General features: G+C 56.5%; 6 protein-coding genes across 8 annotated transcripts; 4 read left to right on the top strand and 2 right to left on the bottom strand.

Annotated features, from left to right (window-relative positions):
* Positions 1–215: 215 nt before the first annotated feature.
* LOC306813997 (uncharacterized protein) lies at positions 216–812 on the top strand (the record flags this gene model as incomplete). Its single annotated transcript, XM_079329694.1, has 1 exon — positions 216–812. The coding sequence occupies one exon, from the start codon at positions 216–218 to the stop codon at positions 810–812; it is 597 nt and encodes a 198-aa protein (XP_079185820.1).
* A 3,303-nt stretch (positions 813–4,115) lies between these two features.
* Positions 4,116–4,973, top strand: LOC306813996 (uncharacterized protein; the record flags this gene model as incomplete). The annotated part of the gene is made up of 2 exons (XM_079329693.1): positions 4,116–4,610; positions 4,893–4,973. 2 exons carry the CDS (start codon positions 4,116–4,118, stop codon positions 4,971–4,973), a joined length of 576 nt encoding a protein of 191 aa, XP_079185819.1.
* Positions 4,974–7,324: 2,351 nt separating this feature from the next.
* Positions 7,325–7,878, top strand: LOC306813995 (uncharacterized protein). Its single transcript, XM_079329692.1, has one exon. It carries the CDS (start codon positions 7,377–7,379, stop codon positions 7,851–7,853), a length of 477 nt encoding a protein of 158 aa, XP_079185818.1. The 5' UTR covers positions 7,325–7,376; the 3' UTR covers positions 7,854–7,878.
* A 2,241-nt stretch (positions 7,879–10,119) lies between these two features.
* LOC306813942 (uncharacterized protein) lies at positions 10,120–11,302 on the top strand. Of its 2 annotated transcripts, none has more exons than XM_079329619.1 (2): positions 10,120–10,232; positions 10,817–11,302. In XM_079329619.1, exon 2 carries the CDS (start codon positions 10,835–10,837, stop codon positions 11,165–11,167), a length of 333 nt encoding a protein of 110 aa, XP_079185745.1. In that variant the 5' UTR covers positions 10,120–10,232; positions 10,817–10,834; the 3' UTR covers positions 11,168–11,302. The 2 variants fall into 2 exon arrangements, with proteins under 2 accessions (XP_079185745.1, XP_079185746.1); XM_079329620.1 differs by lacking the exon at positions 10,120–10,232 and adding an exon at positions 10,269–10,446.
* A 3,331-nt stretch (positions 11,303–14,633) lies between these two features.
* On the bottom strand, positions 14,634–16,327 carry LOC306813901 (uncharacterized protein). 2 transcript variants are annotated; one of them, XM_079329582.1, is made up of 4 exons: positions 16,233–16,327; positions 15,621–15,782; positions 15,238–15,372; positions 14,634–14,899 (listed from the first exon to the last, which is right to left on the bottom strand). In XM_079329582.1, exons 2-3 carry the CDS (start codon positions 15,753–15,755, stop codon positions 15,274–15,276), a joined length of 234 nt encoding a protein of 77 aa, XP_079185708.1. In that variant the 5' UTR covers positions 15,756–15,782; positions 16,233–16,327; the 3' UTR covers positions 14,634–14,899; positions 15,238–15,273. The 2 variants fall into 2 exon arrangements, with proteins under 2 accessions (XP_079185708.1, XP_079185709.1); XM_079329583.1 differs by having other exon boundaries at positions 15,621–15,765; positions 16,233–16,274.
* A 2,985-nt stretch (positions 16,328–19,312) lies between these two features.
* On the bottom strand, positions 19,313–20,954 carry LOC306813989 (Fc receptor-like protein 4). Its single transcript, XM_079329687.1, has 5 exons — positions 20,758–20,954; positions 20,445–20,669; positions 19,962–20,219; positions 19,592–19,871; positions 19,313–19,468 (listed from the first exon to the last, which is right to left on the bottom strand). The coding sequence occupies exons 1-5, from the start codon at positions 20,897–20,899 to the stop codon at positions 19,408–19,410; spliced, it is 966 nt and encodes a 321-aa protein (XP_079185813.1). The 5' UTR covers positions 20,900–20,954; the 3' UTR covers positions 19,313–19,407.
* Between the last annotated feature and the right edge of the window lie 203 nt (positions 20,955–21,157).

Genomic DNA, 21,157 nt, shown 5'->3' with positions numbered 1-21,157 from the left:
GAGGAACTGTTCCAGGGCAGGGTCAGGCTGGAATTAGAAGGAATTCCTCCTGGAAAAGGTGGTCAGGGTTTGGAGCTGCCCAGGGAGGTTTGGAGTGCCCATCCCTGGAGGTATCAGAGGAATTCCTGGCCCTGGCACTCAGAGCTGGGTGAAGTCCATCCAGGAATTCTTTGCCACCCTCAGTAACTCCCCGATTCTGTGATCTCTGCCCCAGGATGCTGTACCAGAAAGGCGGCACCGAGCACGAGCCGTGCCAGCACTCCTCGGGCTGCGGCCACAAGGGCTGGACATGGCCCAGCTCCACCGGGCACTGCCACGACCCCGCCAGCACCTGCCACAACCCCGGCAGCCTCAGCCACGACACCGAGGGCTCCTGCCAGAGCCCGCCCCAGGGCCAGCTCTGCCCGCCCCAGCCCGCCTGCTGCCCAGCCCCGCAGAGCTGCAAGCCCCGGCGGAGGGTGGAGGTGAGCCCGGTGCCCCCCGTGTGCCCCCCGCCCGTGAAAATCCACCGGCGGCCGCTGGAGCAGCACCGGCCCCTCCCGCCCTGCCCGGAGCCCGAATCCTGCGGGAAGCAGCCCCGCAGGAGAGTGGAGCAGTGCCCGGAGCAGGATGAGGAGCCGCCGGTGGTGCTGCAGCCTGTGCCGCTGCAGCATCGCTGTCCCTGCAGCCAGCGCTGCCCCCGGCCCGTGCCCCGCTGCTGCCCCCGGCCCGTGCCCCGCTGCTGCCCGCCCCCTGTCCCTCTGCCACCACACCCCTGCCACCACCACCAGCAGCAGAAACTCACCCTGGTGCCGCTCTGCGTGAAGAACTGAACCCCTGCGACCCCTCCCCTGCTCGCGGAGGATTCGCCCCCCTGCCCAAAGGATGCTCCGACCTCCGCCCTGCGCTCCTCGCTGCTCTTTGCACATCAAATCTGGGGTCGGGCCATCCCCGGCTTGGCCCCGGCGCCGACACTTTAGGAATTTAAACCTGCGGGGATTTGGTTTTCCCTGGGGAGCAGCAGATTGGTGTTTCGCATCCGGAGGGGAGCTCGGATTTCCACGGATTTCCTTTCTCACTGGATTCTGGTTTCAAGGGTGTTTGAAAGCAGCCCCAGGACTTGAGGAGGAAAAAAAGGAGCCGCTGTGACAGCAGGACTCCTGCGATTTTGTCTCTCCCCCGTGTATTCAAGAATAAAGCTGAAAAATATTTAAAAATTTGGTTGCTCTCTTTCTTGCCCCCACAAGCACCACCGGCATTACAATGAGATGTTGAAAGCCATTAAAACTCTCTTGTACATTTTAATTTAAACTCGTACATTTTAATTAAAATTCGTACATTTAAATCAGAATCGGGGTTCGCACGGGAGGGTTTCAGCTCTGGCTGCAGCGGTTCCTCCAGGCTGGGATGTAGAAAATCCTCCCCATCGTGGTTCCCAAGCAATCCGGGCACCAACATCTGGATTCCATCATCCCCTGGATGGAAGCAGCGTTCGGGGAGGGCATCCTCATTGAAATGTTAATTACGCTAATGAGAGCGTGGCCAGCAGGCAGGGGAGGTGTGGCCCTGCATGCCGGGGATGCCTTTTCTCTCCTGCGGGGAGGGGCAGGCCAGGCTCATGCAGGGTGAGCCTTTTTCACCAGAAAAACCTCCCACGAAGTGCGTTAAAATAAATAATTTGATTTCTTCATGTTGTCTCCCCGTGGCCCAGGCGTGTCCTCACACCGCGGAGAACTGGGAAAGGAAAAAAGGAAATTCACCCTCGTTTTCTTCACCACAACAATTTGTTTTTCTCGTGTCTAATTCCAGCCAATAAAAAACCACTCACCTGTGGAATTTAACTTAGGAGAGCCCTTCTTTTTAATTCGGGATTTTCTTCACAGGCTTTTCCCAGTTCCCGGAGCTGCGACTCAGAGCCCACAGACCAAGGGCCAGCTCTGCCCCCACCTCCAGGTCCAGTTTGGTCCAGTTCATCTTCCAAGATGCTTTTCACCAGCCCTTGCATCCCAGTTACCCCCAGTTACTCCATCCCATCCCAGCTATCCACTCCAGTTACCCCTGCCCAGTTACGCCATCCCATCCCACTTATCCTATCTCAGTTACCCCATCCCAGTTACCCCAGTTACCCCATCCCAGTGATCCCAGTTACCCCAACCCAATTATCACACCCAATCCCAGTTACCCATCCCAGTTACCCCAGTTCCAGGACTGTTCCTTCATCAATTCCAGCCCCTCATCCCAATTCGGTGCCACCCGGGGATTTTCCAAGCCCATCCCATTATCCAGGGATTTAATTAAGGTGTCAAACAGCCCCAGCACCAGAACCTGCCTCTTTTTCACCCCGTGGGTTCTTCCACCCAGTCCAAGCCTCCACTGGTTTAACCCCAAGGCTGCTGAGCCAAAAACCCCACAGAAGTTGAGGCAGCACCATGGTCACACTCAGAATAGGGGAATGGTTTGGGTTGTGGGGGACCTCAGAAAACCATCTTGGGGATGAGGTGAGGAATTCCACATCTGGAACACAGAACTGGAGAAGAAACAGGAGCATTGGATGGTTTGGGTTGTGGGGGACCTCAAAAATATATCTTGGGGATGAGGTGAGGAATTCCACATCTGGAACTCAGAAATGGAGGAAAAGCAGGAGCATGGAATTGTTTGGGTTGGGAGGGACCCCAGAAAACCATCTTGGGGTTGTGATGAGGGAATTCCACATCCTGAACACAGAATTGGAGGAGCAGTAGGATCATGGAATGCTTTGGGTTGTGAGGGACCTCAGTAAACCATCTTGGAGTTGGGGTGAGGAATTCCACATCTGGAACTCAGAAATGGAGGAGAAGCAGGATCATGGTGCTGAGGGACCTTTGGGATCATCTGTCTCCACCTCCCACAGGCAGGGACACCTCCCAGGCTCCCAACCCTGTCCAACCCAGCCTTGGACACTTCCAGGAATGAGGCAGCCAGGAATTCCCTGGAAAAGCCATGTCAGGCCCTCACCCCCTCATCACCGAAACCGAGGGGCACAATTTGCTTTTGGTGACTCTGAGCTGGCTCTTCCCATCACCTGCTCGTGCTTCACCTGGAAATGGCTCCTCCAGAGCTGTGCCATCACTGCCCCTGACTCACAGGTCACCCGTCAGTGTCCTGTCCCCTGCACTGGGTGAATAATTCCTTTATTACCCATCTCACACAGCCAAAGTGTGGCTTAGGCCGTGTCACTCTTTTATGTGCCCGGCTGGAGAGCGATGTTATAATTAAAAGATGCTTATCAAAAATCGTGAGTCAAGCAGAACATGCCAGGCACCAGGAACAGCATCCAAACGGAGGAGATGTTTTGCCAATAAATAATTTAATCCTCGTTCCTGCTGTGTGTTTCATGGGAAGGGGAGCTCAGAGATATATAAAAGCCCTGGGCCCCTTGGCCTCACATATTCTGGTCCCCTGGGCAGTGCCTGCCTTTGCTTGAGAACAGGTGAGATTCAGGCAGGTCCATTCTTGGATTTGGGGTTGGGATTTGGGGGTCTGGATTTGAGAGTCTGGATTTGGGAATCTGGATTTGGGTGTCCATATTTGGGAGTCCAGATTTGGGAGCCTGGATTTGGGAGTCCGGATTTGGGGGTCTGGATTTGGGGGTCTGGATTTGGGGGTCTGGATTTGGGAGGTCACACCTGGAGTTTCACACTCTGAGCCAAGGGAGAGGCTCTTGAAGAACTTGGAGGTGGGAATTACAGCGTTGCCACCACTGTGGTTATTCTTGGTGGTGAAAAATCGGGAAGGGAAGGTCAGGAAGAGGGTCTGGATGCAGTTTGGATAAAGTTTAGATGAGGTTTAGATGCAGTTTAGATTCAGTTTAGATGCAGCTTAGATGCAGTCTGGATGCAGTTTGGATGCAGCTTAGACGCAGTTTGGATGCAGTTTGGATTCAGTTTAGATGCAGTTTGGATGCAATTTAAATGAAATTTAGATGGAATTGCCAACATGCCAGTGTTGGGCAACTGCAGGAATTTCCTCTGGATCCACGATAAACCTGGTTTATCCCCAAATAAACCCCACATTTTTATGGGAAATCAGACATAACCAGAGAAGATTCTGCTGACACCAACCCCCCTCTCTCCCACCTTCTTCCCTACAGCCCCACCATGATTTACTCCTCGGGGAGAGAATCCTACTTCAACCTGAACTCCACCTGGTACGACCCGGCGGGCTCCTGGCTGGACACGCGGCGCACGCCCTTCCGCTACGGCTACTCCACCTGCTGCTCCTCGGGCTGCCAGGGCGAGGGCGTCGAGGGCATGAGGGGCCACGACTACCGCTGCTACGGCTACCGGCAGCCACGCTGCTCCGAGCGCTGCCAGGGCTACGGCGGCTCCTCGGGCTCGTGCCACGGCTGCGTCCGCAGGCCGACGTACAGCTACGGGGGTTCGGCGGGGTGCCAGGGATACGGGAGGTCTGTGTGCTCTGAGAGGTGCCAGGGCTCCTCGGGCTCGTGCCACGGAGGGGGGTCTGGCTGTGTCAGGAGGCCCACGGTGTCCTACGGGGGGTCAGGGGGGTGCCAGGGCTATGGGAGGTCTGTGTGTGCTGAGAGGTGCCATGGGTCGGTGGCCCAGGGTGGGAAGCCGTGCTGTGGGAAGCCTGTGCAGAGTATCCCAGTGCAGAGCTGTCCCCAACCAGTTCAGTGCTGTCCCCAACCAGTGCAGAGCTGTCCCCAACCAGTTCAGTGCTGTCCCCAACCAGTGCAGAGCATCCCAGTGCAGAGCTGCCCCCAGCCAGTTCAGTGCTGTCCCCAACCAGTTCAGAGCTGTCCCCAACCAGTTCAGAGCATCCCAGTGCAGAGCTGTCCCTGCCCTGCTCCAGTGCAGAGCTGTCCCCCACCAGCACAGGTTTGTCCCCATCCCTGTCCCCCTCCGATCCAGCAGAGCTGTGTGCCCGTGGCCAAGGGCATCCCCCGCCAGCAGCAGAAGCAGATCTGCAAAGTTCCAGCCCGGAAGATCAAATAAAGGCTGTGAGGAGTGAGAGGAAACAAAAGGAATTTGTCCCTCTCTCACCTCTGCCCTGCATTGCCACCCACCCCTCCTCTGTCCCTCTGCTGTAACGCTCCCTGAAGCTGTGACCCACTGGCACTGTGGAATTTAACACTCTCTTCACCAGGTTCCACAGCAGTGGAGGCAATAAAAAATGCTAGCTCAAAATCCTGTGGTTTTTTCCTCTTTGTCCCTCTCAGTGGCATCTGGTCCACTCTGGTGGCCAAATTTGGGTTTGCAACGGCCTCACAAGGAGGCTGCGGGTTGGTTCCACCTGGTGGTTCCTCATTCCCACTCCAGGTATTTCCTGGTCTCTGAGTAACAGTTCTCATCACAGAGTGGTTCTGCAAGAGGGTAATTAAATATTAATAAAGTTATGTAAGGAAAATCCACATTTCATCAGAGAAGGAAAAGGCAAAGGGGCTGTTTGGGACCATGAGGCAATGGGTACAGCTGGGTTTGCTCCATAAAACTCCAAAAAAAAATCCCTGGGCAAAAAAAGGCAGGAAGAGGATTTGGGAATGGTTCCAACAGGGTGAAAAGCCCCAAATTCCTCATATGATCTGCTAGGGTTGGGAGAGGAATCCCCTGGGAGGATTTTTGGTGCAGTGTGGGGATCTGGAGCTGCTGTCGCTGCCCTGAGCCACCCTTGACAACCTCTAAAAAGGCAATTCCTTCATTAAACCAACAAACTCCCTCCAAAAAAGCCATTTCCCACTCAGAATGGAACCAGGGATGCCTGTCCAAGGAGCAGGAGCCTTGTAGGGGATACAGAGATCACTGTAGGGTCAACACCGCCCCATCCCACACGTGAGCCCCCAGCTCCTGCTCAGGTGTTTGTCTCCATCTCCAGTGGAGTTCCAAAGGATGGAACAGGTTTATCCCCATGCAGGGAATCAGGGCTGTAATTAATCGTGAATAATGAGTTTCACAAGGATTTCCATTCTCCCGATGTTTGTGAAATGTCCCGAGTCGTGCTCGGATTGCCTCATCCATCAATTCCGGTGATTCAGCTCCACTGGGGACCAAGGAGTCTCCTGAACTCTGGGTTTCATTTTATTTTAATTTAATCCAGGCTATTTTTAATATCACAGTGTCTAGAGTCCTGTGGAAGATCAGGCCTGGAACTTTCCACAGGCACAAAGACACTTTTGTCCCCAAAGAAAAGCGCTCAAGACACCCAATGTCCTCCTGATCCTATCAGGATGTTTTCTCCATGCTACAGGGCTTTAAATTCCTTTGAGTAAAGAAATCACTGGCTTGAAAAAATTCAACTTTTAGTTTTTGTGCTTCTTTGCTGGATTTATCCAGAATTTTTGGTGTTTCTTTGTTGGTACACCCTGTCCAAATACGTTTATTTTTACTACCCACCACAGTGGCCTTTTTTGCTCCCTTTGCCTCGAATTTCTGGGTTTCCTTTACAATCCCATAATCCCACGATCCACCCCTCCTCAATTCGGGCTTTGGGCACAAGGAACAGGTGAATGCCAGCCAAAAGACAAGAAAAAGGTGCCAAAAGGTGACAAAAAGGGGACCAAAAGGTGACAAAAATCCATCCCAGCCCCCCGCCCCAATCGGGCCAGGCGTGGTGGGCGATTAACATTTTTATGAAGTAACAATAAGAGGAACGTCGGGACATCGATCAGCTCTGTGAGTCAAATCAGCTGCTCAAAAACTCCCAATTAGCCAAGAGCTCGGGGTGCTGAGCAATCAGGTCCCTCCAGTGGGGCCCCATCGCGTTTCCGGAGGCCAGGCCATAAAAGCGCTTGCTCCTCGTTGCTCCTCAGCCTCGCAGATCCTCAGCGTCTCCTGCCGAGCTCCTCCTGATCCAGGTGAGTCCAAATCCATCAGATTTTCATACCTTTAATGATCCTGAGCTCTTGGGCATTTGTCCTCCGTGCCCTGTTTCCATCTCAGTGCTTCTGCCATGTTGGAAAATTAGGAAAACGTAAAATTTCCTGGCTCTGGTGGCTGAGAACTCTGCGTGTCTCGCTCTGGAGTCTGGCCAGCTCTTCTCTTTTAACTTCTCTCTGATGTGAAAGGGAAAGGCTCCCCCAAAGAGGCCACTACAGGCGGGTGTGCGCTGGTAACTCTTCCCCTGATCAATAACTTGGCTTGGAATCGCGGAATCGCGGAATCGTGGGATCGTGTAATCGCAGAATCATGTAATCATGGAATCATGTAACCATGGAAACACGTCACCATGGACTCACAGAATTATGGAATCATGAAATCACGGCAAGGGTTGGGTTAGAAGGGACCTTAGATACAGCCCCTACAAAACTTTCCCAGGGTGCTCCAAGTCCCATCTGATGCTGCCTCAGTGTCCCTGGCCGTTGCCTACTCTCACGGCTGAATTTTCCCAGCAGGTCTCCAGCCATGTGCTCCCGCCAGGACAAGGATCAGTGCCACCAGCAGGAACGGGCCTCGTGCCACAGTAGCGGGTCGAGTTGCCACGGGACCAGTGGCGGATCTGGCTGTCGTGGGACCAGTGGATCTGGCTGCCATGGGACCAGTGGATCTGGCTGCTGTGGAAGCAGCGGAGGATCTGGCTGCCATGGGACCAGTGGATCTGGCTGCCACAGGAGCAGTGGATCTGGCTGCCATGGGACCAGTGGATCTGGCTGCCAGGGGAGCAGTGGATCTGGCTGCCACAGGAGCAGTGGATCTGGCTGCCATGGGACCAGTGGATCTGGCTGCTGTGGGAGCAGTGGATCTGGCTGCCATGGAAGCAGTGGTGGATCTGGCTGCCACAGGAGCAGCGGATCCGGTTGCCACGGGACCAGCGGAGGATCCTGCCAAGGAAATCAGCAGGAGTGCCAGCAGCAAATCTACCAAGTGTCCTCAAATAAGTGATGGCCCCATCAGGTGCAGGTGATCCACATGAACATCCTGGATCCTGTGCCATGTCTGGAAAGCTTTGCATGTCCCCAGCAATTCCCAAGCAAATTTTTCTTTCCCCTCCCCTGGTGAACCCTGTAACCTGTCCTGAGCTTCACCACAGATGCTGAAATAAACTTGCTCACGCTGGCACAGGTGTGTCTGGATCAGTCTGTGACTACATTTGAGCCACCACAATCTCTAATCTAGGAGAGATTTTGAGCCAAAGAGTCTTATAGACAAAAAAAACCTTTTTTTCACCATTTAGCCCCAAAATGCCACCCTTGGGGAAGGCTGGTGGCAAACCCTCAGCCAGCCTTTCGAGAAACACCATGCCCAGCCCTGCCCGAGCTCTGGGTCGTGCCAGGGGCGTTGCTCGATCCTTACACAATGAGCTGCTGAATTTCTTCTCAGCTTGTAATTAAAACGAATTGGGTAATTTATTGCTCCGGTATTGCCATTCACGAAGTGGATGTTACGGTGATAAGATCGTTCTCGCGTGCGTCAGGAGGACCAGAAATTTCTGGCATTGCTGAAAAGGGTGCAGGCAGCAGATCCCTCCCTGTTTTCAGAGCAGGGAAGGATCCTTGTCCGAGTCTGGGATTTGCCTTGAGCCCCCTGTTCAAAATCCCAATTTCAAGGCACGTTAAGGTGGTCAACCACAAAATGTAGAGGTGTCCATTGTTAACGAACTCAGAGCAATTAAAACACGAGGAAATGAACACAGGGAGACGCCAGGAGCCAAAAATTCCTTCGAGTCTTTTTTCCCCACAGGTCATTGACCACATTTCTGCCAAGGCCAGAACAAAACCCAATTAGCAAACAACGACCAAGCCCAGGCACAGCTTGCCCTGATGCTGTTCTAAATCACAGCAGAGGTTTAGCAACACAAAAAGAGCTTCAGGTTGCTCACCTGGTTCCTTCACCTGCCCTGTCCTCCCACCTTTCCCAAAATCCAAAAAGTGCTTGGGTACCAGAAAATTTCAATGGGTCCTGGGTGGCTCTGTGGTCACCACAGAACCTCAACCAATGGACAAAGACAAATCAAAGGCAGGAAAGTTCCGGAGGAAGGGAAATATTTCCCACCCAATGTTTCCTGAGCCTTTCCACGCTGACAAAACCACAGCAGTTCCCAGATGGGAAAATCCAGGTTTCAGCCTTGATTTGCTGCCTGTTTCATGGTTGCAATGTCTTCCACAAGCAGTGACAGAAAAGGACCAAACAAGCCCTGTGGTCCTAAAGAATTCCCAGCCCACGCAGCAGAAAGGTACAGGGAGTATCCCAAATTATCTCCGTGTGGGGCTGAATAGCACCGGGATTTGCTGGCCAATTAGGAGCTAATTGAGGATCAGGGAAAATGCAAAAAGGGTGTTCCTGCTGCTCTGGAGAAAGTCCAGGGGGTCTGCCAGTCCCCACCACTGAGGGATCCCATGGAATTCCTCCTCCTCCTCTACCTGCTCCTCCTCTGGCAGCACCTGGAATAAAACCAAGGCTCCAGAATTATTCCCGGGCTGAGACTCAACCACATAATTAAGCACCTCGCTAATCCTGGATAAACCCAGGGCAGGGCTTATTCCTTCCCAAAATAAGAGTTCCAGCTGCTTGTGGAAACCTTGGAGTTTCCTCACGGCCCCACCTTTTTTTGGTCAGTTCCAAGAGGAAGAAGCCAACGGTGATTCCAGACAAATTCCAAAATCCCTGAGGTTGGAAAAGACCTGCAAGGCCATCAAGTCCAAGCTGTGCCTGATCCCTGCCTTGTCCCCAGCCCAGAGGGTCTGGAATTCCTCGGACACCTCCAGGGGTGGCAACACCAAACATCCCTGGGCAGCTCCTGCCCTTCCCAGGAAAAAATTCTTCCTGATTCCAACCTGCTCCTCCTGTCAGGGACTTGTACAGAGTCAGAACTCCCCCCGAGCCCCTTTCCAGCTCCCTCAGGACTCTCCAGCCCTTTCCCAGCTCCATTCCCTTCTCTGGACCCTTCTCCAGCCCCTCTTGCCCAGAACTGGACACAGCCTTGACCATTCCCCTCTCCAGTGCCCAACACAGAGGGAATTCTTGCTAAATAAGAGCTTCCCCAAAGCTGTTTTTGTTATTTCCAGGCCTATCTCAGTTTTCAGGGGGGGATTACAGGTCTGGAGAAGCTCAGGATATTCTGGAAGGATGTTGTGATTTAGGGATGAGACATCATCTCCCCCCACTGAACCCAAAGCACTCCCCGGGTGTGATCAACACCAAACCTGACCTGGGGAAACCGGGGCCACCCACACGACTCCCCCAGCCCAGCAGAGCCAGCAATTAAATTTCTGTGGACAGGAAAGGCAGCCTATAGGGAGAGGCAATCCCAGCGTGGATGGGGTGAGTCACCCCACGAGCCCAAGGAATGGGGAGGCAAAGAAATAAAAAAAAAAAAAAATCCGGCGGTGAATTAAATGAACGGGCAGAGCTGTGGCACAGGGAGGGGCTTCTCCTCCATGTGTGGTGAGCTGGGAGGGTATAAAAGTGCTCCTGTCCCCAAAAGCCTCATTCCCTCTGATCCCTTCCTCATCTCTTCCCTGCACGAGCAGCTCAGGTAAGAGCTGGGTGGGTTCCAAAACCTTTTGGGGTGGTTGGAGTGGGGTGCAAGTTTGGACCCCTATGCCTGGAACTGGGCTGGAATTTGGGATTTGTTCTGGGGGTGGGTGAGGACGGAGTCTGGGAGTTGAGAGGTGATGTGAAGGGAGGCTCAGAGGGGTTTGGCTCTGTTTTGGAAAGCTGAGCATGGCCTGAGTGTTCCCAACACCTTCGGGTGGGACAACCCTAGCCAGGAAAAGGATTCAGGAAACTTGGAAGAGAAATTCAGGATCTGGCTGAGACTGGGAAAGGAACACCCGGGTTCTCCATGCCTGGAAGGGCAGGAGCAGGAAGGAAAAGTCACTGCCAGCTCCTCCATGTCCCCACAGGTGACCCAGCCCAGTGCCATGTGCTCCCGCCAGGACAAGGACCAGTGCCACCGGCAGCAGCGCCAGAGCAGCGGCGGCTGCCACAGCTCGGGGGGTGGCGGCTGCCACAGCTCCGGGGACAGCTCTGGGGGCTGTCACAGCTCCGGGGGCAGCTCTGGGGGCTGTCACAGCTCTGGGGGCAGCTCTGGTGGCTGTCACAGCTCCGGTGGTGGCGGCTGTCACAGCTCTGGTAGCTCCGGGGGCTGTCACAGCTCCGGTGGCTCCGGCTGCCACGGGAAGCCGCAGCAGCAGCAGCAGCAGCAGGTGCAGGTGCAGCAGGTGCCACAGATGCCTCAGCAGAAGATGAAGTGACAGCAGCAGATGAGGTGACAGCCCCCGAGGTGACATCGTGGCCCACGCCTTGTTCCTGTGCCCTCCGAAGCCTGGGCAGGGCCGGGCCGGGGCTGCCCTGGTGGCCCGGGCTGTGCCCTGGCCAGCCAATGTGACAATAAAAGAGTCACATTCCCTAAATTCTCTTGTTTGGTGTTTCTTTAAACTCTTCATCCTCGTTTTCCAGAGCTGGGGATGCATCCTGGGAAGATGCAGTCTTCCCTGGGAAGGGGTTTTAGGGTTGGGAGGTTTTCCAAGGGCTGGGGAAGCCGCCCAGGAAGGGATTTTTTGGGATAGGGGTTTTAGGGCTCAGAGATTTTTCAGAACCAGGGAAGCAGCTCAGGAAAGGTTTTTTGAGATGGGAAGATTTTCAGAACCAAAGAAGCAGCCCAGGAAGCGATTTTTTGGGCTGGGATGTTCTCCAGAGCCAGAGATACAGCCAGGGAAGAGCTTTTAAGGATAGGATGTTTTTCAGAACCAGAGAAGAAGCCCGAGAAGGTGTTTTAGGGCCGGGAGGTTTTCCTGCCCCACTCAAAGTCCCAGTGAGGGCTCCTGGCTGGCACAGCCATGCCCAGCTGCCAACCCCATTCATCTCAAGGAAGTGGCGACTCCTCTGAAATTTTGAGGGTCCTTTCCTTCCCCTCCGAGGGCTCTGAGTGCTAAAAGTTCTTTCTTTTCCCTGCAATCCCAAAAGGAAAGGACGGAGGCTCCTCTGCTTCCCTTTTGATACGGTTTGATCTTTTCACCGTGGTGGAGCTGACCCCGAGAGGCTGCAGGAGAAACAGGAGCAGTTTTGGGACAGGTGGCAGGGGAGGTGACACTCAAAGCACTCGTTGGTCCCTCTCCATGATTCTGACCCAGAATCCATCCATGGGGTGGGTGGGGAGGGAAGGGATTCATGGTGAGATCCCAAAAGGGATTCCTGGTGAGGTTCCACCGGGAATTGTGAGCCAACTCTGGTGTCCCCAACATAAAATGGATGTAGAATTGTTGGAGTGAGTCCAGAGGAGGCCATGAAGTTGATAAAGGGCCTGGAGCCCCTTCCCCGTGGATCCAGGCTGGGAATGTTGGGATTGTTGGGAATGTGGAAATCCCAGAGCCCCTCCCAGGATCTGCAGGGGCTCCGGGGAAACTGGAGAGAGACTTTTCCTCAGGAACTGCAGGAACAGGATGCAGAGAATGGGCACAGAGAGGTAGGATGGGCACCCACAGCTGGTAACTCCCAGTTGGGGCACCCAAAATTCGGGATGTGAGAGTGTCCTGCCCTGGGACACTGCAGCCACCAGGGGAGAGGCTGCCACCACGTCCCCTCTGCCCAGCTGGGACTTGTTTAAGCCTGGCCTCGATGTTCTCAGAGGTTTTTTTGGACCTCGTGCAGAGTTTCCAAAATATGGGTTATTTTTCCAGTTGGAAATGCAAAAATCTGTCAAATCCTGGTGCACACCCTGAGTCATGAGTAGCTGCTGCAGTGAACCCCAAATTCCCAGGCACCCAAACCAGCCCTGGGAATCTTCAGCCTGGCCCCAAAGGTGGATTCACACCCCAAGGGACTTTATCCGAAGCCACGGGATAAGCAGGAAGGAGCAGATTTTGGGTGCCAAAATTCATTGATTTCTCTTGAAAACGATGCTGAATTTCTGCTCAAACTTCTGCCCCTTCCTCTGACAACTCCCAGGCAACGCTTCCTTCTCCAGAGGAATTCCAGGAGAGTTTTACCCTCGTCCCAACGTCCCCATGGAGAATAAAAATCCACTTCCCCCCTCTTTTCACCCGGATCATTCCTAGCTTTATCTGGTGCCAGCTCCAGAGGAGGGATTAAGCTCTGGGAGCAGGAGAAGGGGCTATAATTAAACCCGGGCTTAATTTCAGCAAGCAAAGCCAGAGCAGACGAACCTTTGGAAAACCAGGCACCCACGGGTTTTCCCACTGGAGGCAGGCGAGGCTGGCAATTAGCAGGTGATGTGGCACAGGAAAGAGATAAAAACGGAGCGATATTCATCTCCCGTGAGTCAGGGAGGCGTGAACAGATTTGGGTGTTGGATGGACAGACCCAATGACACGGAGCTGTCTCATTTCCGGGAAAAAAAGAAGGGACACTTCTCTAAAAGTGCTGCTGTCCCGGGTTCCTCATTCCCTGTGCTCCTGCCAGGACAAGGATCCACCAAGTGCCACCGGCAGCAGCGTCAGAGCAGCGGCGGCTGCCACAGCTCAGGGGTTGGCGGCTGCCATGGGAATTCCTGCCCCAAAACTCTGGGAATTCTGGCCTCAAAATCCTGGAAACTTTGGCCTCAAAATCTTGGAATACCCAGCCCTAAACCCCGAGAATTTCAGCCCCAAAAACCTGGGAATTTCACCCCCCAAAATCTGGGAATTTCATCTCCAAAATCTGGGAATTGTGGCCCCAAAACTCTGGGACTTCCAACCTTTGAAGTCTTAGAATTCCAACCCAAAAATTATGAGAATTTCAGCCCCAAAATCCTGGGAATGTTATGGCCCGAATCCTTTAAATTCTTGAGCCAAAAAAACTGAGAATTCCAAGCTTAGAACTCTCTGATTTCAGCCTGAAAACTCAAGGAATTTCAGCCCCAAGATCAAAGGAATCTCAGTCCCAAAACTCTGGGAATTTCATCCCCAAAACTCTGGGAATTCTGGCCCCAAAAACCTGGAAAATTTGGCCTCAAAATCCTGGAATACCCAGCCCTAAACCCCGGGAATTTCAGCCCCAAAAATGTGGGAATTTTATGACCCAAACCCTTGGAATTCTGGCCCCAAACCCTGGGAATTCCAAGTTTAGAACTCTCCGAATTTCAGCCGGAAAATCTTGGGAATTTTAGCCGTAAAACCTTGGGAATTTCAGCCACAAAACTCTGGGAATTTCAGACCAATAATCCTGGGAATACCTGCCCCATAAACCTGGGAAGAAACCCCAAAAAACTCTCCCCATCTCCCTGGACCCCACAGCCCCCAGACCTCCAGGGTTTCCCAACCCTCTCCCAACCCCTCAGAGCTTCCCACCCACAGATTTGAGCCCCCTCCCTCCTCGGGAGGCTCCCAAAATCCAGAATTGGACAGTTTTTATTGAGTTCTTGTTATCTTACAATGTTGATGGGAGAAGGGGAAAGACAAGCCGGGGGAAAAAACACCTTTGGGATATTTACAGCACAGAAAGATCCCCATGAAAACCCCGGATGAGCCCCCTTGGTCAGAGCTGGAGGATTGCCTGCACCCAAGGTGGATTTTTGGTGCATCCAACCCCACAAAAACCCCTCAGGGATTTTGCTCTTGACTCCAAATGAGCTCCTGACAATGAAAATTTCATTTTCCCCGCTCTGGTCTCATTATCACTGAATCAAGTTAATCACCCTGCTCACCCCAACCCTATTAACATGGGATTTTTTATTTTTTTTTTCACTTTCTCCCCATCAATAACCGGGGTGAAGGGGTTGAGATTTCAGGTGTTGCTTTTAATAAAGGGAAAAAAATTAAAAATCTTCCTTCCCACCTCCTCCCAGGCCTTCAAAGCTGCGTTTTTAAAGCACCCCAAGGAGACAGAGCTGGAGCATCAGGACAGAATTTTTGGGGATATTTTTGCCTCATGGAGGTAAATCAGTGGAGCTGGGTGGGGTCTTCGCTCCTCCCAGGATGTGCCAGGAGCAGGGGAAGGCTGGAAGGAGATCCCAGCACTGCTGCTGCCCACGGAGTGATCCCGGGATCCTGCGGGCAGGGAGGAAAACCCACGGGGGACTCACCCACGGCCACCCCAAAAACCGACACAAAACCAACCCAAAACCAACCCCAAATCACCCCAAAACCAACCCAAAATCTGGCAGGACTCAATCTCCTCCCTCCAGCCCTCTCTGCCTCGCAACGATTGGTGCCCAATTACTGCACAGATTTAATTAGAGCTGATTAAACACCCTGCCGAGCCGCTCCATCCCACCCTCCCCGCTGGACCAGGATGAGCACATGCTGCCACCTCGGGGTGACACCAGGCTCAGGGACGGCTCTGTCCCCACCCAGGGAGGGGTCGCAGGGCTTTGGGGGTCCCTTACCTGCTCCCTGCAGGTGTCAGGAGCAGCAGACGCCCCTCAGTACACGCAGGGCTTGGCAGGAGCCCTCTCCTTGGTCATGGGCTCCGCGTCGGGGTCCGAGGCTCTGATGGATCTGTACTTGCTGCTCGGGGGCCTCTGAGGGGACAGGACCCCGTCAGCCCCTCCAAAATTGGGGGGAAAAGGGCCGGGACCCCCCCATCCTGAGGTTCCCCAAATCTTAGGGGTGCAGAGCCTGGAGCAGAGCTGAGTCTGCCCCTGCAGGAAAACGGGGACAGCAGCACCAGGAGGAGATTTGGGGGATGAAAATGGGAGGGTGGGGAGACCCCAGCCCAGCCCCAGAACCTTTCCCAGCCTCCTCAACCCCCTCCAGCCCCTGCTCTTGCCTTGACAGGAGCGAATTCCTGCTGGATCAGCTTCTTGAACTCGCTCCTGCTGAAAGGCTCGGGTTTCCTGCTCTTCCTGGTGCTGCCCTGGGGATTCTGCAGCATGTCCGTGATGGCTTTGATGAGCCTGGACATGGTTCCAGTCCTGGAGAGCAGCAGAACCTGAGGGAAGTCGGGAAAATCTTCTTCTAATAATCCCAAAAGTCCCACTCACCCCATCAGGAAAATCCCCTTCCAATAATCCCAAACATCCTCTTCCAATAATCCCAAAAAATCCCACTCAGCCTTCCTGCGTTTTATTTCACCAGAGGTAAAATTAAATTTTCCTTTCCCATCTTCTCTGGAGACTTTCCCCTTTCATTCCCTTCATTTCTCTCCACTTTCCCTGGTTAAATTAAAGGGGACCTGTTCCCTGGAACCATGCAGGCACTTGTGGGGTGAATGAATCAGCTCCTGCAGGTGAGGAAAGTGCGTCCAGCTCCTGCCTGGGAGCTGATCCTGCCCTGCTGCCTTCAGACCTAAGCCCTGATGGGTAAAACCAGTCCTAAACCAACCGCCCCCCCGAACACAAAACTCATTTCAAATCCAAAAAAAGAAGAGGCAGAGACTCACCTGCAGCAGGTGAGGGCTGGAGTGGTGGGAGCAGCTGCTGGTGTCTCCCAGGAGTGGGAGGAGGAGAGGATTCCTTCCGGTCAGTCCTGTTCTCTTCCCACGGAGCCTCCCTCATGTTTACCAGCACACCTGCACAGGTGTATGTAGGTCAGGGAGCTGCTCCGCCTTGGATCCCCAAAAAAGGCAGCCAGAGGTTCCATTCCTATGTGAAACTCTGTGTCTGACATCCCCTAAATGGGATTTTTAACTCTACAGCCCAAGGGGTTTGTCAGTCCATGCGGCCGGTGCCGGGGGTCCGTGCGGCCGGTGCCGGGGGGTCCATGCAGCCGGTGCCGGGGGGTCCGTGCGGCCGGTGCCGGGGGGTCCATGCGGCCGGTGCCGGGGGGTCCATGCAGCCGGTGCTGGGGGGTCCCTGCGGCCGGTGCCGGGGGGTCCGTGCGGCCGGTGCCGGGGGGTCCCTGCGGCCGGTGCCGGGGGGTCCATTTGGCCGGTGCCGGGGGGTCCGTGCGGCCGGTGCCGGGGGGTCCGTGCGGCCGGTGCTGGGGGGTCCGTGCGGCCGGCGCTGGGGGCGTTCATGTGGCCCGTGCTGGGGGCTCCATGTGGTCAGTGCCAGGGCCAGACTAAGGGCTCCCCACATAAGCAGTGCCAGGCAGGGGTGCCAAGCCGGGTCCCCCGCAGAGCCGATGCCAGACCGGGATGCTGGGCCGGGCCCCAGACCAAGCCCAGAGCCAGGCGGGGGCCCCGGCCGGGGACCCCCACCCCTCCAGAGGGCGGAAGCCGAAAGACCCACCAGAACTTCATTCACTGTGACTTGTGAAAGTGAAATAACTTTTTATTGGTTTCCCGAGCTGTCCGAATCAGCTCTCTGATTGGTGCCAGAGGCTCACAGAGGAAGCTCCCAGAGACGAAGAGTGCCTCCCACTCCCCAGCCTCATGGTGCTTACCCTGAGGGGAATCCACCCTCCCCAGAGCACCTGAAACCAGCACAAAGAGGGACAAGGGTCCTGTGCCCCCCGGACACTGGGGGAGGGAATGGGGAGCCCCTGGGGGCACTGGGACCACTGGAATGGGGAGCTCTGGGCAGCCCCACATGGGACCCCCCCACTCGTGGCCACCCCCCGGGCAGGGTGGGCACCCACAGGACTGAGGGAGGGGGAATGCATGGGGGGTGTCCTCGGGCAGGGACCTCCAGTGTCCCCAGTGTCCCCCGGTGTCCCCAGTGTCACAGCTCGTTCTCGTAGCTGTCACTGTGGTGCCGCTGTCGCTCGTGGGGTCCTGGCAGCTCCTCGTGGTCACCTGGGGGATGTGGCAGGGGGGTTCCTGTGAGAGACTCTGGGGATGGGGACCTGGATGGGGGTGACAGCCGTGGGTGATGTGTCCTTGTCCCCCCCTGTACTCACCCCCTGCCAGCTCGGTGCCCACGTGGGGGTCCAGCACCGCCCCCTTCTCCAGGGGGTCCTGTGGGGATAAGGGGGCTCTGGGTGGTGTTTGGGGAGGGGGAAAGGGGAGTCCCAGCCCCCCACTCACCTGTCCTGTGGCTTTCTGGTGGCTGCAAGGAAAAGGGGAGGGGGTCACCATGGGGACCCTGGGACCTCTGAATGTCCCTGGGACCTCGGCAGCTCCAACCACCCATGGAACCCCCCAATCCCCACTGGAGCCCCGATTCCCACTGATTGTCCCAGGACACTCCAAGCACCCCTGAACCCCCCAGAGCTTCTGCATCAGTGCACTGTCCCCAATTCTCCCAGTGTCCCCGACCCTCTGAGCTACAAAATCAAAGTCCAGAAGGGAGGGGAACCCCCCAAACTCCCCCAGGACCCAAAAAAGATCCTCCCACATCCCTGTACAGCCCTTCATGACCTTTCCAAGCCCTCCAGGAGCTCCCAGTTCCTTCAAGCCCACCCAGGGATGCCCCTTGAGCCCAACCAAGATGGCCCAAATTCCCCCCACAACCCCCAGGAGCCCCAGCCGAGGTCACTGTGGGCTCAGTGTCCCCCAGCCCAGGGGTCCTGGGTGCTCCCCCCCATTCTGGGGGCTTCCCCTCCCTCCAGGACGTTTCCTTCCCAGAGTGTCACAACTTTTGCTGTAGATTGTCATAGATGTCACTGGGTTCCCAAGGTTGCCCATGTGGCCCCTGCAGCTCCATGTAGGTGGCCTGAGGATCCTGCAGAGGGGGGGCCCTGTGGGAATAAGGGGGTGTGTGAAAGGGGATGGGAGGTCCTGAGGGTTTGGGGAAAACCCAAATCATGGTCAGAGCCTGCACTCACCTTTCCTGCTGCTTCCTGGTACCTGCAAAGGAAACTGGAGGGGTTACTTTGATTCCCCCCTCACCCTCGAGAACCCTGAACCACCACCAGACCCTCAATTCCCTCCAGGTCCCCCCAGTATCCCTGATGCCCCCCAGAAACCCAGAACCATCCCACTGCCCCAAGACCCTGAGCCCCAGAGCCCCAAGCCTGGCAGGGAGGGGCATCCTCTGAATTCCCCAAAAAGCCCTGATAGAACCCCCAACATCCCAGCACTACCCTTCAAACACCCCAGGGCCCTGAGCCAAGGTCACTGGGGGTTCAGCCCCCCCAAGGCAGGGGCTGTGGGGGCCACCCTCCCCTTCTCTGGGGCCTCTGCAAGACCCCTGCCCCCCATTGTCACCCACCCATGCGGATCCACCAGCACAAGGCCACAGTGAGCAGAACCAGGAACAACAGGGACACAACGACACCTGCAGCCCCTGCAGCCACTGCAGGAAACAGAGGGGACACGCTGGGGTCACCGGGGTCACCCCAGAGGTTCTGCAATCCCAGTGACCTCATGAGTTCCCCTCCTGTGCCCTGTTCCATTTGTGTCACCACCAGGGACAGAGTGAGGGGGATCCCTGTGATCCAGAGATCTCAGACACACACAGGAACCCCGTGTGACTCCACCTGTGTTCCAGGGATGTCCAGAGGTTCCCTGTGGTGTCACCTCCAGGGCCAGCTCTGGGCTGAGTGCCCGGAACACGCGGTGCCCGTCCTGTCCCAGCTGGTTGGTGGCCACGCACTGGTAGGTGCCCGAATGTCCCACATGGACGGCCCCAAGCTCCAGGAGGGGACCCTGGGCCACCTCGTACCCATCATGTAGCCAGGTGAAGGTGACAGGGGCTGAGCCCACCTGCACCGAGCAGCGCAGGGTCACGGGGTCACCTGAGCGCACCTGGAGTGCCGGGGGACCGGGGGTGATGGTGGCATTGGCCACGGGCACTGCGGGGACACAGACAGGGCTGAGGCGGGGGGACACAAGGAGGATTTGTGGGGGACAGGGATGTCCCCAGGTGGGGTCCCGAGGGGGCTGTGGGGGCTCCCCGCGCCCATCCCCGCACTCACTGCGCACCGTGACGCCGAGCCGGGCGCTGCTCTTCCGCACGGCCCCCCCCCTCGGAGCGCACCTCGCAGCTGTAATTCCCCGAGTGGGAGACCCCCACGGCGGGCACCAGGAGCTGCGGGGACCTCTGCGGGCCCCCCACCAACTCCCCGTCCCGGTAGAAGCTGTACAGGAGGGGGGCTGGGGGCCGCAGGGGGCTGGGGGTGCTGAGGCAGCTGAGATTGAGGGGGGACCCCTCGGGGAGCGCGGGGGGACCCTCCAGCACCGGCACCGTGAAGAGCTCTGGGGAGGAGTGGGGGAGGGCGATTTGTGACCCCGAGTCGCTGGGGAGGGGCTGCGGGGGTGTCGGGGTGGCAGCTGCGGGGGGCTCACCCTGCACTGTCACTGACACCGGCGCCGAACGCAACTGCTCAGAGATTCCCACCCGGTCCTCGCAGCTGAAGTTGCCGCTGTGCTGCAGCTGCAGAGGGGGCAGGGGTAGCTCGGTGCCGTTGCGGAGGGTCACCAATCTCTTCCCGTCGCGGTAGAAGGACACCGAGTTGAGCGGCCAGTCCCCCCTGCGGCGGCAGCGCAGTGTCACCGCGTCCCCCTCCAGCAGCGCCCGCGCCGGCACCTGCAGCACCAGCGAGTCTGGGGGACAGGAGGGACCTGTCACAGCCGATGTCACCGGGACACCCCCGTGAGTCACATCCAGGGCATCAGGGGTCCCCAATTCCAGCACAGGGATGCTCTGGGATGTCCCCAGAGCAGGGACAGGCTCTGGTGACACCAGGGGGTGACCCATGGAGCTGAGCCCACCCTGAGCCCGCGGGGTCCTGGCGAGTGCCAGAGTGGGGACACCCGAATCCCCCTCACCATTTGACACCATCACGGGGGGGCTGAACCCACTGCCGGATCTGTGACACTGGTAGGTGCCACTCTCGGTGACAGTGAAGCTGTCGCGTCCCTCCTGCCCCCAGCGCCGCCTGTCCTTGTACCAGGTGATGGCGCCGCCAATCCCCGAGCCCCAGCAGGTCAGTGTCACCCGGTCCCACAGCACCGCCGGCGCCCAGGGGGGCTCCACCAGGAGCTGGGTGGTACCTGCGGGTGACAGGGGACAGCAGCCTGCCAGGGCCACCACGGGGCTGGGGACAGCAGGGCGGGGACCTGGCATCCCCCGAGGACTCACCAACGAGGAAGGCGGTCTGGGCTGGAAGGGAGAAAGGACAGGGATTAGTGAGGTGGCACCGTGGGGACAGCGGCACCCGGGGGCGGGGTGTGGGGCTGTCCCCGAGCTGGCACAGGTCACCCCCCCTGCCCCACGGCCACATTCCCACGGCCACATCCCCATGGTCCCATTCTGACGTCACCTGATCCCATGGCCACATCTGCAGGAGATGCCGGTGGACGGTGTCAGGACAAATTCTGTATTCCGGGGATGGAGTTTGCAGTTTATTCCATCGGGTGTGGGTGAGAAGGGCTCAGCTGGGAACTGCCAGACGGCTCAAACAGGCCCAGAGGAGCGAGATAACAAGGGGGCAACAGCGAGGGTGAGGGGTGCAGGGGCAAGAGAAGGGAGAGAGAGGGTG

This window comes from Erithacus rubecula (assembly GCF_903797595.1).
Source record: "Erithacus rubecula genome assembly, contig: SUPER_33_unloc_1, whole genome shotgun sequence".
Taxonomy (NCBI): Eukaryota; Metazoa; Chordata; class Aves; order Passeriformes; family Muscicapidae; genus Erithacus; species Erithacus rubecula.
Note: the sequence above shows the minus strand (reverse complement) of the source record. Positions and strands in the feature narration are given on the sequence as shown.

Excerpts from the sequence above, each read along its gene's own strand:
- LOC306813942 (XM_079329619.1), top strand. The coding sequence starts at position 10,835 with ATGTGCTCCCGCCAGGACAAGGACCAGTGCCACCGGCAGCAGCGCCAG.
- LOC306813901 (XM_079329582.1), bottom strand. The coding sequence starts at position 15,755 with ATGTCCAGGCTCATCAAAGCCATCACGGACATGCTGCAGAATCCCCAG. Across the intron at positions 15,373-15,620 it reads AGGAATTCGCTCCTGTCAAG|AGGCCCCCGAGCAGCAAGTA; the intron begins GCAAGAGCAGGG and ends CTGTCCCCTCAG.
- LOC306813995 (XM_079329692.1), top strand. The coding sequence starts at position 7,377 with ATGTGCTCCCGCCAGGACAAGGATCAGTGCCACCAGCAGGAACGGGCC.
- LOC306813989 (XM_079329687.1), bottom strand. The coding sequence starts at position 20,899 with ATGTGGCCGTGGGGCAGGGGGGGTGACCTGTGCCAGCTCGGGGACAGC. Across the intron at positions 19,872-19,961 it reads GGTGTCAGTGACAGTGCAGG|AGCTCTTCACGGTGCCGGTG; the intron begins GTGAGCCCCCCG and ends ACTCCTCCCCAG. Across the intron at positions 19,469-19,591 it reads GCTCGGCGTCACGGTGCGCA|TGCCCGTGGCCAATGCCACC; the intron begins GTGAGTGCGGGG and ends GTGTCCCCGCAG.